A 15,514-nucleotide genomic window follows, 5' to 3' on the forward strand; every position below is an offset into this window, starting at 1 on the left:
TGCAAGGAACCAAAAATACACCCATTACTCCAAGTCAAACTAGTCAAAACCAGACCCCTGAAGTCACATAACGCGGAGTTCAAGATTTTGTGGGGGTTTTTTTGTTTTTCTTTTGGGAGCCAGACTGGGACTTGAACTCAGGGTCTCACATTCTTTTTTGTTTTTTTTTTTTGGGGGGGGGGGGGGTCCAGTCGTGGGGCCTGAACTCTGGGCCTGAGCGCTGTTCCTCAGCTCTTCAGCTCAAGGCTAGTGGTCTACCACTTGAGCCACAGCGCCACTTCTGGCTTTTTTCTTTTTGCTTATGTGGTGCTGAGGAATCGAACCCAGGGCCTCAGGCATGCAAGGCAAGCACTCTTACCACTGAACCACCTTCCCAGCCCCATGGGTCTCACATTCTTACTTGGCTTTTTCCACTCAAGATTGGTGCTTTATCACTTGAGTCACACCTTCATTTCTAGTTTTTTGCTAGTTACCTGGAGATAAAGAGTCCTACACACTTTCCAGCTAGGATTGGCTTCAAACCTCAATCCTCAGATCTCAGTTTCCTTGTAGCTAGGATTATAAGGGTAAGGCACCAGTGCCCTTCTTAATCCCTCTCTCCCTCTACTTCACTGTGTATAAAAGAGCACAGGTATAGACCTGTGTCTGCACCTCACTGGGTGGTTGTGAGGATTAGTACAACACCCAGTGCAACCATGGAGAGTAACTGAATGTTATCAGAAATGCCATTTCCCATGACAACTGCCTACACAAATCTGTCTTTCCTTGATGTCTTCAGCTAAACCCATGTCACCTTGTGGCTGCTAACCCTTTTTCTAATATATTTCCCATTACCTTTTCTCCCCAGGACATACACAAAATGACAAACCTTGAATGGCTACATGCAACACCCAAAATGACCAGGTGGCAACCACTAGTTCGGACACAGCTCTTTTTAGGTAGCTGAAGCAACCCAAGCAACTCCTTTCCTAGGAAAGGGGACCACAAGCCAGAAGTCTGGTGAAGTGGGGCCAGACACTTTTTTTTTTTTTTTTTTTGGGGGGGGGGGGGTCCGGCCATGGGGCCTGAACTCTGGGCCTGGGCGCTGTCCCTCAGCTCTTCAGCTCAAGGCTAGCACTCTACCACCTGAGCCACAGAGCCACTTCCAGCTTTTTTTCTTTTTGCTTATCTGGTGCTGGGGAATCGAACCCAGGGCCTCATGCATGCAAGACAAGCGCTCTACCACTGAGCCACCTTCCCAGCCCCTGACACTTCTTATAAGAAGCATCTATCTACAGCCCTGACTGCCAAAGGCTAACAGAAAGCAGACCACAGACATTAGGCCAAACAGTGAGCATGCTGAAGCCTCAGGATCCCAATGCCAACCTCCATGGTCACAAGTGCCAGCGGAGTGCCTTGCATCCTTTTACTTTCCTCGTCCCACACTGCCTATACCTTCACTGTTCAGTTTCTCTCCTTATCTGAGAGCAGCCAAGGGATGTGGGACTGTGCTATCATATCAATCCAGCCCCCCCCCCATTTATGCCCTCTCTACTCCCCCTAAAAACAGGGTCTACACAGAAGTAAGGCACACAAACAGAAACTCTTCCTTGACATAGCCAAAGGAATTCCCAAGCTGAAGTCCGACTGATAGCAGACCCTGGAGGAGAGCATCAATCATGAACTCATCTGCACTGAAGACAGCAGCTGAGCTCAGATGCAAACAAGAGGGTCTGACTCTCCCTTTGCAGAAAAGACACGGGGCTCTCGACTCCTTTCTCCCTGGGAGAGTCACCCAGGAGTAGTCATCCCTCTGATTATTTTCTTCATAAGGGACCAGAAGATCCTGAAGCAAAGAAGTCCAAACATGATGTAAGCTTGGATATTGCAGGAAAGAGTGAGCAGGGATAAGAGTGGCATCATGTGGAGACAAGATAGAAGTCTAGGGAGTAGGGAGGTCATCCCAGGAGCTTCAAACAATCGAGCTCTGTTCCTAGGCTTTGAGAAAACCCACACTCTAGGAAAGCCAAAGCAATAAAAGCTAAGCAAGCATGGCCACACATGTAGGAGTGCCATGGAGCCAGATGTTTGGAAACAGCTGGCAGCATCAACAGAAGCATGCAGAGGGTCACTAGGACAAGTCTTTCTGACAGCTGGATGGGGCAGGCAGTCCTGCAGAGGGGTCTCGAGAGTGTGGGTACTCAGGGATAAATCCCACCACCCCGTGAATACTATACACTGCAACCTTGCAGAATGAACGCGCTGCTCAGGTGGGAGGGAGGGCCCACAGCAGGCGCTCAGAGGCACAGACACTGAGCAAGGGCTTTGCTCCCACACAGCCACTCCAGGGAGCTGCTCCATTCACAGGCCACAGAGGCTCTTTGTGTCCAGCCGCCCCCTGTCCCAGAGTCTCACCCCCCCAAAGGAAAAGAGAAAGCAGCTGTGGCACAGAATTAGCCATGCCGCCCACAATGCCAGGCAAACAGGCAGCAGGAAGGCTCATGAGGTCATAGCGCAAAACCCAGCGTGCAGAGAGGAAGACTATCCTACCCAGGAACCCTGGATGGCTTTGATCACCCTCTAGCCATGAACCTGCTAGAGTATCCACCTTGATGACTTCAGGGACAATCAAAGTTCTTCTGATGTTGCTCAAAAGAAGCTGGTCTACAGCAGGAGGAACTGCCCAGAAAAGTGACAGTTAAGCCAGAGTTCTGGGAAGGACTCTCTTTCTACCCACCACATCCACCTACAGAGCAAAGCCTTGCATGTCTCTTGCAGAACAAAGACTCAGCAATCAATACTGAAAGCACTTTAATAACTAATATTCCCCAGGTAGAAGGGAACTTTGCAGTGAGCTGACAAAAGGCAAGCGCAGGCGGCTGGCCTGTTTCACACCAAGCAAATCTCAGCGGGACCCAAATTCAGAGACACCAGTAGGAGGCCAGCAGAGGAACAGGAGTTACCTTCCCTTAGAAGGCACAGTGGCAGCCAGAATCTGTGCTCTGCTGCAAGCCCGGGGCTGGCTGGGAGCTTTCAAGTTCTCACAGAATTCTCTCAGATATTGACCATGGTTCCATGGTCAATAAGGGGAAAGTCCTAGAGGCTGAGTGCTTGGCTGTGCTGGGCAGAGGCCATCCTGGCTTCATGGCAAAGCACAGTGGGCATGATGTGAGCTACAAAGCCTGCCAAGAAGAGCGCCCTGCTCTGTAACAATGGGACTGCGGCTCCCATGACATCCCTGCAGATGGACAAGGCTTCCTGCTCTGGCTTTGCTTCAGGTCACTAATTCTGAACATCAGTGCCTGATGCTTCTGAAGGACAGAGGCTTTGCATCTGATCTGATCAAGAAAGCCCCAAGAGTTAAGTGGTGGGCTGAGAGTTAGGAAACCCTGAGTTACAGTCTCAGCCCTGTCAACACCTCACTATATGGTCCCACACACATCCTTTCCTAGCTCCAGGTCTTGGTCCATCCTTCCTACCTGCCATGAGAAGGTTGGGCTTAAGCTGGTCCGTAAAGTAGTACTTTTCAATGCGATTTTGCATATCTGCTTGTTGATAGGTCCTCACTAATGGGACCCATGATCTGGGCTGACTTAGCAATCAGTAAGGCAACACAGTTCTTGCACATGGCCAGGCCCAGTAGGGATTTCTGGGTAGCTCAAAAGGGACCACAACTCAACTGAGAGCTTGAGCACATTGCAGGACCCTCAGAAGTGCCAGGGCCAGGGCTGGGGAGCATCTTGTGGACACATGTGCTGAAGTGGTCCTGAGAAGATGATTAAGGGGTTGGCCCAGTGGAACCCTTTGGTGCTGTATAAAAGAAGGAGCCCGGTACCTTCTCCTACTATGTATGGGAGACCATGATCAAGCCTCCTCATCAGAACTTAGGATGAAGAATTTAGGATGGATACTAGAAATAATCCCAAAGCCAGGAGAGCTCAGAAATTGTTTGCACTAGGCTGGAGAATGCACATTCCTGATACATGGTGATGACGTCCATCTGTAAACAACGCTGCCAGAAGAGAAGACACATTCCCAGTCCTCCGCATGCTCTGGACCTTTGCACATGCTCTTCTCTAGTCCCTAACTATACTTCCCCTTTGTTAAGCCTGGCATGGAACAGCACAGATGTGCCAGACAGAATTGTGATTCCACTCTGGATGGCTCATGCCTGCTCTAAACAAGTCCCAGGGAAGGAAGCCACCCAGCAGACCTCTACAAGAAACACAGGTACCAAAATGAGCTTGGGCTGAACTGGGTTCAGAATGACCAGGTGGTACAGGAGAAACAAGATGGGAACCTGGAGGTGGTTCCTGCAGTAGAAGGAATCTAGCACATTGACCTAAACCTATGTATCTCCACCAGGATTTGAGGTCCAAGGTCAGCAAACAGGCCATTCTGAGACCTGGCATGTTGCTCCTTCCTACATGTGGCTAAAACAGGCTTCCTATGTGTAGTGTGCATGACTACACAGGAGAAAGAAGCAATGCTAGCAGAATGTCCCATGAGGATGTCCAGACACCAAGGCCCAGGCCTGTCAGTGGCACTCCAAGACCCCCTTTTCTTGACCACAGAGCTGGCATCCAGGCAGGCGGCAGCCCGCCTTCGGGAAGCACTTACATAGATGAGCCCTGAGTAGTAACGTTCCTTGAGGTTGTGCAGCACTGATGCTTCATTGAGGCACGTGAGCTCCGCCATGTCCTCCACCTTGGAGAACTTGGGCGGGTTCATCTTCTGGATGTCATCTTTGTTCACCTTCACCTTCTTCCCGTTCTCCACCAGCTCTACGATGGCCTCCTCGCCCACCTCCTCCTTGAGGCTGGCTGGCTCAAAGCCACTCTTGTCGGAAGGCACCCATACCAACTTCTTGGCAGCCCAGTCGGCCTGTGCCAGAGGGTTATTGATGAAGTTTTTGTCCACATAGAGATATTTATCTGCCGCTTGCTGTGCCATGGTGACTCACAGCCAGGACCTGAAAGAGAAAAAAGAACAAAATGTTAGATACAAACACGTCGGCCACTCAAAGACTATTTTCCTTTTTCCCTTCTCTCCTCACTGCAAACTCTAGCACAGTATAATTCTGCATAACTGCACAATTTGCAAGAATTTTGTTGCTCTACATTTTGAGGAGAAAAACGTGCATCATGATTGACACAAGCTAACAGTGAGGATTTTGTGGGAAATTAATGGTGAGGTGTACTATTCTGGGGCAAGCAGACAATCAAGCAAACCCATAAAACAATCCTATGAGCCAACCACCAGTGGCTCACGCCTGTAACCCTAGCCACTCCGAAGGCTGAGATCTGAGGATCGGGGTTCAAAGCCAGTCCAGGCAGGAAAGTCCAAGGGAGTCTTACCTCCAATTAATCAGCAAAAAGATGGAAATGGAACTGTGCCTCAAGTGCAAGTGCCAGCCTTGAGCAAAAAGGCTAATGGACAGTGTTCAGACCCTGAGTTCAAGCCCCAGTACCAACACAGAAGAAGGGAAAGAAGGAGGAAGAAGAAAGAAAAAAAGAGGAAGAGGAGCAGGAAGAGGAGGAAAAGGAGAAGGAAAAAGAGGAGAAGAAAGAAGATTCTCCGTGCGAAATGATGAGTGCAAGAGTCTCAAAGGTGGATGTGAGGGGCTGGGAAGGTGGCTCAGTGGTAAGAATGCTTGCCTTGCATGCATGAGGACCTGGGTTCGATTCCTCAGCACCACATAATCAGAAAAAGCCGGAAGTGGCACTGTGTCTCAAGTGGTAGAGCGCTAACCTTGAGCTGAAGAGCTCAGGGATGGTGCCCAGACCCAGAGTTCAGGCCCCACGACCGACAAAAAAAAAAAAAAAAAAAAGGTGGATGTGACTGCATTACTACACTACACCCTGCCAGGGTAGCAGTGACCGCATCACTGCACTACACCCTGCTAGGGTAGCAGTGACCGCATCACTGCACTACACCCTGCCAGGGTAGCAGTGACCGCATCACTGCACTACACCCTGCCAGGGTAGCAGTGACCGCATCACTGCACTACACCCTGCTAGGGTAGCAGTGACCGCATTACTACACTACACCCTGCTAGGGTAGCAGTGACCGCACAATTTAGGATTGCCAAGTAAACCAGGTTTCTAATTAGCTAAGAAAGGCAGTTCACTGCACCCACACAATGGTAGACGTTGCCAGTTAAATAGGTTTTTTTTCCCCCTTATTTACAGAGTCCACAAAGACAATCAATAAAAGAAAGCTAATACCAATATATACCATGGCAAACTTTAATTCCATCTTGATAACACTACACAAAGAAAAAAAGAACAAAAGTCAGGCTCCAGGATGCGCCATCAAGATAAAAATGTAACCTGCACAATTTGTAGGTCAGAAAAACATTCACATTTTTCTGAACTCAGATGGCAAGGTGAAGTGGAAGGGCCAGTAACCCCTCATATCTACGGGGTTTCACAGTTTGTGCCACATGCATAGACCACCTAGTGCTAACTACGTAAGATGCCATATTTTACATACACTGTATCTTGTCCCTAAGACACACACATTGTAGCTTACCAAACAAAAGCTCCCTGGGATGAAGGGGCTTGTCCAGAGTCACCAGGAAGGGCTGACTCCATGCCTCTACTCACCCCAGCTCAGAGACCCAGGACCCCGAGATAACTGTGGCTTTGAGTGAACCAAAACCAGGATCTGAAACCTTGTCTGAGACACTGAGCCTGGGCCAATAGAGGAAGCAACCAGAGCTCCCTGCCTGGACTCCCAACCTAGACAGTCTTCCTCTGTAATAATACCAAGGCCCCCACCCTGGAAATCCAGGATGGCTCCAGACCCCAAACTAGAGTACCATAGCTTAGAAGTTTCTAGATCCACAGAGACTTTGAACGCCAAGAATGCTGGTAGGCATTGCATAAAAGGAAAAATCAGCCGCCCAGGCCTCCTTCTCTGCTGCCCTGGCCTCCCTCCATGAGAGGCTGGTTTCCTGGAAACCCGGTGCTCACAAGCTCCTCCAGACAGGAGGCTGACATCAGCAGCCTCACCAGCTCCATCAACTGGTAGTTTTCTTTTTATCTCTCCCCCCACAACCCCCCCCATACTAGCAGACCCCAAAGTCCCCTCAGGAAATCTTTCAAGGACCACCACAGAAAGGTAAGGCCCAGCATAGTGGGCAGTAATAAGGCAAGACTGGATGGCCAAAGTACCGGCAGCCTTCATCTTCCCTGGTGAGCCAGGGAGCAGTGCCCAGGCACTGCCAGCTGAAGTCCAACACAAAGCCAAGGTGCTCTCTGCCACAGAAAATCCCAGTTGTGCTCTGCTTTCCTACAGACCTGAGTACCAGCCAGGTGTGTCCCCATGGCCTCCCATCATGTCCCCGCATCATGTCCCTGCCACAAGCTGGTATCCTGCTGCTGCTGGTTCTCAATTCTTTTACAGACCTCAAACTCATACAGGGGTGGGCAATATCTTGTCTGTGGCTTTGAAATCATTTGGTACATGGTATCAGTCGCCATCTGCCTGTGCAGACAATTTTGTTTTGCCCCAAAATGATGTTATAAATATCCAAATGGGTCTTGGCAGACAAAGTGTCCCCACCTCTGTAAGAGAACCTTAATGTCACCATATAAAATCCTAAGTCTGTTGCTAGTTGAGAGTTTCACTGAGAGCTGGGCATGGTGATCTACATCTGTAATCCCAGCACTCAGGAGGCCGAGGAGCATGGATCCTGTGAGCTCAGCAGTTTGAGCCCAGCCTGGGCAACATAGAGAGTCCATCTCAGAAAGAGAAGATTTAGTGAAAACAAGTAGGGCATCACCGCCTTTCACAAGATGCCTACCAGGAGGAGGGGGACGGTGTCAGTCACTAAGCGTCACCCAACCAACACCAAGTTCAGTTTGCTCACCACTTCCCTAAAACATCAGTCAGCTCCATCACCTTCAATTTATCAATGAAGAAACGGGCTCAGAGATAGGTAATCCTGATGTGAAGTAGGATTTGAACCCAGATCTGCCTGGCCCTGTGCCTGCAGTCCTGTGGATAAGCTGAGTGGGACATGAGGAAAGGAGAGAAATGAATTCAACAAATACTGGGCCTTATCGGGCAGGCTGAGGGCCAGCCTTCCCAGGGGAGCCACTGGCCAAAAAGTGTGGTGGCACACTTCAGCTTCTCCCACTGTGCGGGTGACAGTCCTCGGCAGAGTCTACTCCCCACAGCCATGGCAGCCCAGGTCCAACCAATAGCAAAGACTCCACGTGGGGAGGCAAGCTTCTGGCAGGCTCTGGGCTCCTCCAAACTGTAGTCCTGGTGCCCCTGGCTTATCCTGGCAATTTGGGGGAACCTTTGGCTTGCCTTTTGTATTGGTGGATCTGTCCTGGGGACCCCGGGGGGAGGGGGAGAGGGTTGTCTCACCCAAGTAACTCCTCTGTGCTGCTCTCCCCACCCACCCAACTTTAGACTTTAGTGATACAATACAGTGGAATAGCACTGTCCACACAATGGTTTGTGGAGGTCTGGAAACCAAGCCATGCTTCCTACAAAGGGAGGGGCACAAAGCATCCCTCAGGCTGACAAAAGAGGGCTGCCCCCTACCGACAAACCGCCCCCCATGCTAGGGGGCATCATGGAGGGCCAGCCTGCAGTCCCATTTCCTCTCACGTCTTTCCCAGAAGGTTTTGCTAAATGACCCTGGGCTCTGTTGCGGGCCAAGGACCAAGTTCTTTGGTTTCAACAACTTTGCTGGAATGACGTAGGTGAGCTGCATTGCCAAGATCAATAAATGGGCTAGATGGGTGGGGAGGGCCTCAGAGGTCACAGCATATTGCGTGTTTTCAGGAAAAGCCCCTGGCCAGCCTGAGCAGGAGCCTCCTCTCTAAGTCCCATGTTGGCAGAGGGTCTTGCGAGCCCGCCCCCACCTGGGGCAAGTGAAGAAGCTCCGTGATTCCTGTGTGCCCATACTAACACTCACCTCTCCAGGAGGCGGGGAGATGGAGCCACCTCAGCAATGATCCATATCCTCATTTCTAAGCTGGGCTGGAAAGAGCTGCTCACCATGAAACAGGAGCACTGGAGGGAGGGGGCGCCGGCCCAGTCGAGAGCCCACATGCAGCCACTCCCCCTCCCTGTCCTAGGACTGCTAAATAGCCTCTTGGAAACTTGTCTGTAAAGTGCACATTCTATAAAAATAGCCCCAAAGCCCTAAAACATCCCTTCTTGCTCCCTTGCCCCCCTCCTCCCAATAGTCCCTTCTATCCTGGCTCATAGACCTTTATCAAAGGCAGAGGAAAGAGTTTCAGTTTTTTATCTTCCCTACTTCATTTGCTAGAATTTGCTCTCTGATCATTTTTCATCCCAGAGCTTTTTTGGCCACACAAGCTGGGGGAACAAGGACTCAAACCCAGAACACCTGCCTCCAAATGACCTCCTGGGTCATTTGGTAACTGTATAATATTCCTAAGGAGATTTTTAACTACCACACTGAGGGCTTTTTCCCTCTTACCCACTGCACCTTCCTGAAATGCAGACACTGGTGGAAAGGAACATGTTCATGGCTCCGAGGTGTGCTGTCTGATCAGCTGCCAAGTGGGTTGATTAGAAGCATGCTGCTACTTGGGCAGAGTGTACATGGAAGAGCCAACCACACCAGCAGTCTGCCACTTAAATCACCATTCACAGGCAAGTTGTGTGCTAGATCACATGCCTCGGGGAAGGCTAAGCTTCTGCTGGAGGGATGGTAGGCACGCAAAGAGTTAAGGGGAGCAGCAGCCCTGGCCCACTGGAGTCGGTTCAGGCTGGGCTGCCCTTCCCCAGTGGCTTCCTGTGGGTCCCAATCCAACTCCAGAAACCCAAGCAGTTGCCTTTTTAGGCCATAATCGAGCAGGACACACCAGAGGCTAAATTAGGACTCTCAGGAAATGATGAAACTGAAAGTAAATTTGACCAAAAACCTCTTCTTTCAACCCAAAATGCAATTCCTTGATTATCTGCCTTCCACACCTCTCCCTAAGCATCCACTCAGGTTTTCTATTCCTCCCAGTGCTCCCTAAGAACTCCCTCTTCCCTTCCTCTGTTTCTGCCTTTACTTTATTTGTGTTTATACAGAAAACAAGCTGCTGGCATGCTGAAGACTATGTATACTGCTAAGTCAAGTGTCTAGTGGAGACACTAAGAGCCTTTCTATTCCTAGACAACCACAACTAATATAAAATCCTCCAAGGCCAAGTTCAAGGCTGAGAGCCTTCAAGGCATCATACTTGTCATGAAGCTACAGCCTAACAAAGCACTCTGTTCTCTCACTCCTGGTAATAATTTCATATTCACTTTACAAATGAGAAAAATGAGGCTCACACAGGTCATAAAACCCAGCTTCAAAGTCAGCCACGTAGCATCGATGTGCGGTGCAGTTTCCACTTGAACTGCCTTTCCAGTGAGGTCACCAGGGTTAAGAGAAGAAAACATGGATCTCTCCAGTTAGGCAGACAGTAGCTTGTCTCCTCCAAGCTGTGAACGTATCACCCTATGATGGCTTGCAACTTAACTTACTGAACTGAAGTAAGAAGATGGTGGTATAACTCTGGGTCTGATTTTAGTGTTCTGTAATCCTGGTGCTCCAGAAGTTGGACTAACCTGTTACCAATGGCCTGAACATGCCAAGACTTGAATTCAGAGACCCCCAGCCACCTCCACCCATACACTGTTTCTGTATGGATGCTCTATCTTATACCATCTCTCAGCTTTACAACTGCTATGGAGAAAACAGCTTTCCTCACTTCCACCACAATGCTCTATCCCAACTAGCAGCCCAGAGAGACATGGAGCCAGTAGACCATGAGCCAAAATAAATCTTAGTCCTTTAAGATGTTTATATCAAGTATCAGTCTCAGGATGAAGAGCTGACTAACACAGACCAGAAGGCCAAGTCCAGCTGAATCACTGGATATGTGTGAGCAGACCCCATTTCTGTTTCATTCCCACCCTTATCCATGAGAACATAGATGAACGGGTGTCTCTTCCTTGCAGCTGTTGGTTTTGAGTTGAGTGAAATCGGGGCCTAAATCCCGCTTTAAGGAAAGTTAAGCAGTGGCTGCGACAATCTTCAAACCCATCGGCTTCAATTATGTGATCAACTAAACCATACTGAGGATCACCATACAAAAACCATTTAAAAGATACCAAGGTGCCAAGGGATTTATTATGTAGAGAAACAACAGCACCCACTAGCAGATGTGTTCATCTAGACCACACAGTACAGCGTCAACAGAAAGCAATTTCACTGTGTGCTTCTGTCCCTAGGTGCTGTCCCAATACCAAGTGCAAAAGGCACCCATTATATAGATATGCTGCTGTATGGGTCAATGTGATCTTTGACCTGGGCCAAAGTCTCTAGACTCCGCTGTAAAGGCAAATAAAATCTATGCTGTCTTCGCTATTTCAAGGCTGTTTGACTGAACATGCACACAGCCATGAGACAGGTAACCTGTCACTATGAATACTAGCTCCACTAAGGAAGAGCCCTGTCCACCAGCCCTGTCAATAACTGCTCTCACACAGACTCGGTGAGGAGAGAAGAGGAACCAAGCAACTTACAAAGGGAACAAAGAGAAAAAGGAACTCAAGTGAAAATGTGGAGACTCAGAGGAGAGGAGTATCATGGAGTATCTCCCGAAGGCTGTGACTTTTAAGCTGAGTTTTTAAAGCTGGGTAGAATACTGACAGGAGAGGGGTAAAGATGGTTGGAAAGGATTCTAGGCCAGGGAAGGGCAGTGAGATTCAACATGTAGAAACAGAGCATAGAGGTTTGTAAATTACACAGAAAATGATGACAGTTAGAGTGCTGTTTTTCACCATCAGCACTGTGAACACTTGGGGGTCAGTAAGGCTGTTGTATGGAGCTCTCCTGCACATTGTAAGACGTTTAGCAGCATGGTACCACTCTGCCCCCAGCATGACATACCAAAGGGGGACTGAGGGGCAAAAGTGCCCCAGGCGAGTTGGATACTTGTGCTTTGGTAAACCTTTTCCCAGTTCTAAAACATCCAGGCCAACCAAATCTCTCTAATAAAACAGAAATCTGACTGGTGGTGTAGCTCAGCTGTAGAATGCTACCTAGAATATGGGAGGTCCTGGGTTCAATCCACAACACACACACACACACACACACACACACACACACACACACACACACACACACACACGGGGATACACAACTCTCTACTTGAAGGGTCATTTAAAATTATCTGCCAACGAAAACATTTTACAATCGCTATGAATGTAATCTTTGAATAAGTTAATAAACACAGGCACAGTGGTACACACCTGTAAATCTTGAGGCAATCTGGGCTATGCTTGTCTCCAAAAAAAGGGGGGAAGGGAGAAGAAGGAAGTCCTCAGGAGAAAATTATTCCAGGACCAAAACAATAACCAATATAGATGACACTGTACCCAAGAAATAAGTACCATTTGTAATAAGACTGAATCTTAAGGGCTCTGACCTAGATCTGACCAGCTGGATTGTACTTTAAAGATCTAGTAGTACTAGGCGTATCTAGTACGCACCTGTGTTTGGTCCCTAGCACCACAAATGAATAGGTGGATAAATACCCTAAAAATCCTGATTTAAAAGACAACCTGGGCCAAAAAAAAAAAAAAAAAAGGCTGATATGGTGATATGGCACCATAGACAGAAATGGAGATCTTTCAGGACCTCCAACGCTCAGAACTTCCACAGCTCAACCTGTAGTTCAAAATCAAAAGGCTCAGCAACATCACACAGTGATGACAAGTAATAGAAAGCAGACAAAGTCAGGTTTGGGGATGAGGGTGGATCAGAGCTGCTCTTATGACTGTGCTAGCTCACCCCATCCTGGGAAATCCACCAAGTAGCATATTTTTGTCTTCCTCCCCCAGGATACCAGCTGACTATTCCCCGCCCAGCCTTCTCCTCCACACTCTCCCCAGCATTTCTAAGCATCTTTCAGAAAGCCATCTATATACACCTGCAGTAGCAGGAGCAGCTTTCTTGGAAAATAAACTGCTTATCTAGCTACTTGGGAGACCTCTTGGAGGCTTCCAAAAGGCCAGGACCCTAACAAGAGGAAGAAGCCCTTACATCTCAGCTCAAATGGTCCCTAATGCAGCAAAAAGATGCCTGGATCCATGTTCCTCCCCTCTGGTCTCTGTACTCATCTTTACAACAGTGACCAAACAGCAGAACTGTAATTACTTGAACTTTTATTTGATAACAGCAATCTGCCTCCATCATCTTGATTCCAAAAGTCTACACAGGATGCCTGTCCCAGAGCAGATGCTCAGGTACAGTTTTGTAAAGAAGCAAAGATAAGGAAGGAGTAAATGGGGAAGATTTCTAAAAGGCTGAAAAATCCCCTCCAGCTGTGCAAAGAGGGCCTGAGGGGCAGAGCCATCTATTAGGAAAATTAAACTATTCGTGGGCTGATTTTTATACCCTCAAAACAAAAAGGAGGGCTGGGAAGGTGGCTCAGTGGTAGAGTGCTTGCCTTGCATGAATGAGGCCCTGGGTTCGATTCCTCAGCACCACATAAGCAAAAGGAAAAAAGCCGGAAGTGGTGCTGTGGCTCGAGTGGTAGAGCGCTAGCCTTGAGCTGAAGAGCTGAGGACAGCGCCCAAGCCCAAAGCTCAGGCCCCACGACCAGACCCAAAAAAAAAAAAAAACAAAAATAAAAATAAAAAAAGGAAAATAGAGAGGCTTCAGCATGTAAGGAGATATAAGATTGAAGGTAGGGGGAGGTGGGGGGGTGGGAGATGGGAAGGGATGGGAAGCAGAAACAAAGGAGGAGGCAACAATGCTTGATAAGAATTGTGCTCATGCCGGGCGCCGGTGGCTCACGCCTGTAATCCTAGCTACTCAGGAGGCTGAGATCTGAGAATCGCGGTTCAAAGCCAGCCCGAGCAGAAAAGACCGTGAGACTCCTATCTCCAATAAACCACTAGAAAACCGGAAGTGGCGCTGTAGCTCAAGTGGTAGAGCGCTCGCCTTGAGCTGAAGAGCTGAGGGACAGCGCCCAGGCCCAGAGTTCAAGCCCCATGACCGACAAAAAAAAAAAAAAAAAAGAATTGTGCTCATTATCTTGCCCATGTAATTGTAACCCCTCTGTACAGTATTCTCACAATTAAAAAAACAAAACAAAAAAGTGAAGGTAATTCATTAGCCCCCAAGAAGCTGTGCATAGGATTTAACCAATTCAGCTTTATAGAAGCTTTTGGTTCCCCCAACTTATCAAAGTGTTAGCATCTACCACTTATTACCAGGCCAACATAAAAGAAAGGACAGCTAATAGCCTCTACTCTCCTTGGAGTGCCAAAAGACATGGAGCGTGGCTTACACCTGCTGAACAGCACTGCAGCCACTGGCCTTTGATAGTAACTTTCAACAAGAAGGTAGTACTCGAAAATCCCACCATGGGGACACTTGCAAATCACAAGATAAATGCTTCTAAGACACTGATGGGGTGGAATGGGAATAGATCTGGGGCCAGACAGACCTGGGCTTGAGTTCTACCATCTCACATCCCTGCTTAGAGTTCCTGGGATTTTGAACAAGTTGTTCAATTTAGATGAGGGGGAAAAAAATACTTGCTATTAGAAGAGCTACAACTCAGGTTCTGAAATATAACATGATACTTCCCATCCCTCTACCTTGCCTGCCTGACCTAGTGAGCCCCATCCTTTCCAGGAATAACATCTGGGGCCAGGCCCCAACCCCTGCTCCCTACCCTCCTGCAGCCACCATGCACACTAAGGCAGTGAGAGCCTACAAAGGAAAACCTGCAAATGTTCACCCAATCCAGCCTGACGCTCAGGTATATAACTTAGGAAAAAGACTGGTCTGGGAAAATTCTGGTCTGACAGGATGTACCCAAGGGATGTGGCAGCAGAGCTAGACTGGCCTGATGTGAGCTAACCTCCCAGGCTTCCACTTGCCCACCTGCAAGATGTCCTTTGTGGGCCAGAGCTGCTCCCAAGACTCTAGGAAGACAATGAACTTCGCAGCATACACACCAGAGCTGCACAGCAGCTATCCACAGGTAGGGTCTGTGAAGGAGGTCCTTCTGACCCAGGACCAGCCTTACGGAAGCCCCTCTACCCTCCACAGGCACTCACTGTCCCCAGGCTGGGATGAGGTGGCTGCCCAAAGCCCAGAAGGAAGAAGCTGCTGAGGAATGGGAGGGCAGCACGCAGACCCCTTTCCTCCCTACCTCAGGAATGTTGTTTGCTTACAGAAGAAGCTGGGGCTTGTTTCCATTAGCAGTATTCCAACCCAAGCCCAAGCTGATGCTCAGCAGATAAGGAAACCAGACCAAAGACAGGCCAGAGAGGAATTTAGCCTTTAGCACCAAAGCCCAGGCCCTCTCCTCTGCTGCCCTTCCCTCCTCAGAGGCCGCAGGGAACTGTCTTGTGACTTGAGGGACTACAGAAGGGGTGCACGTGTGAGTATCTGCCTGAAAGGCTCAAAGCTGGGCCTGTGGTGATAAACATATACCATTTTTCCTGCCAATAAAAAAAAATGTTTTTTTAAGCCATCAGAATT

The 15,514-nt window shown here is 48.8% G+C and overlaps 1 protein-coding gene across 1 annotated transcript in view; it reads right to left on the bottom strand.

Moving 5' to 3' along the window:
* Positions 1-15,514, bottom strand: part of Myh9 (myosin heavy chain 9) — a 94,366-nt gene that overhangs the window by 55,174 nt on the left and 23,678 nt on the right. The window contains exon 2 of the mRNA XM_042693094.1: positions 4,600-4,951. Coding sequence (XP_042549028.1) covers positions 4,600-4,932 — 333 coding nt within the window. The 5' untranslated portion in view covers positions 4,933-4,951. The remainder of the gene's footprint in view (positions 1-4,599; positions 4,952-15,514) is intronic.

The sequence above is a fragment of the Dipodomys spectabilis genome, unplaced genomic scaffold (genome assembly GCF_019054845.1).
Source record: "Dipodomys spectabilis isolate Male_0828 unplaced genomic scaffold, ASM1905484v1 ptg000163l, whole genome shotgun sequence".
NCBI classification, from domain to species: domain Eukaryota; kingdom Metazoa; phylum Chordata; class Mammalia; order Rodentia; family Heteromyidae; genus Dipodomys; species Dipodomys spectabilis.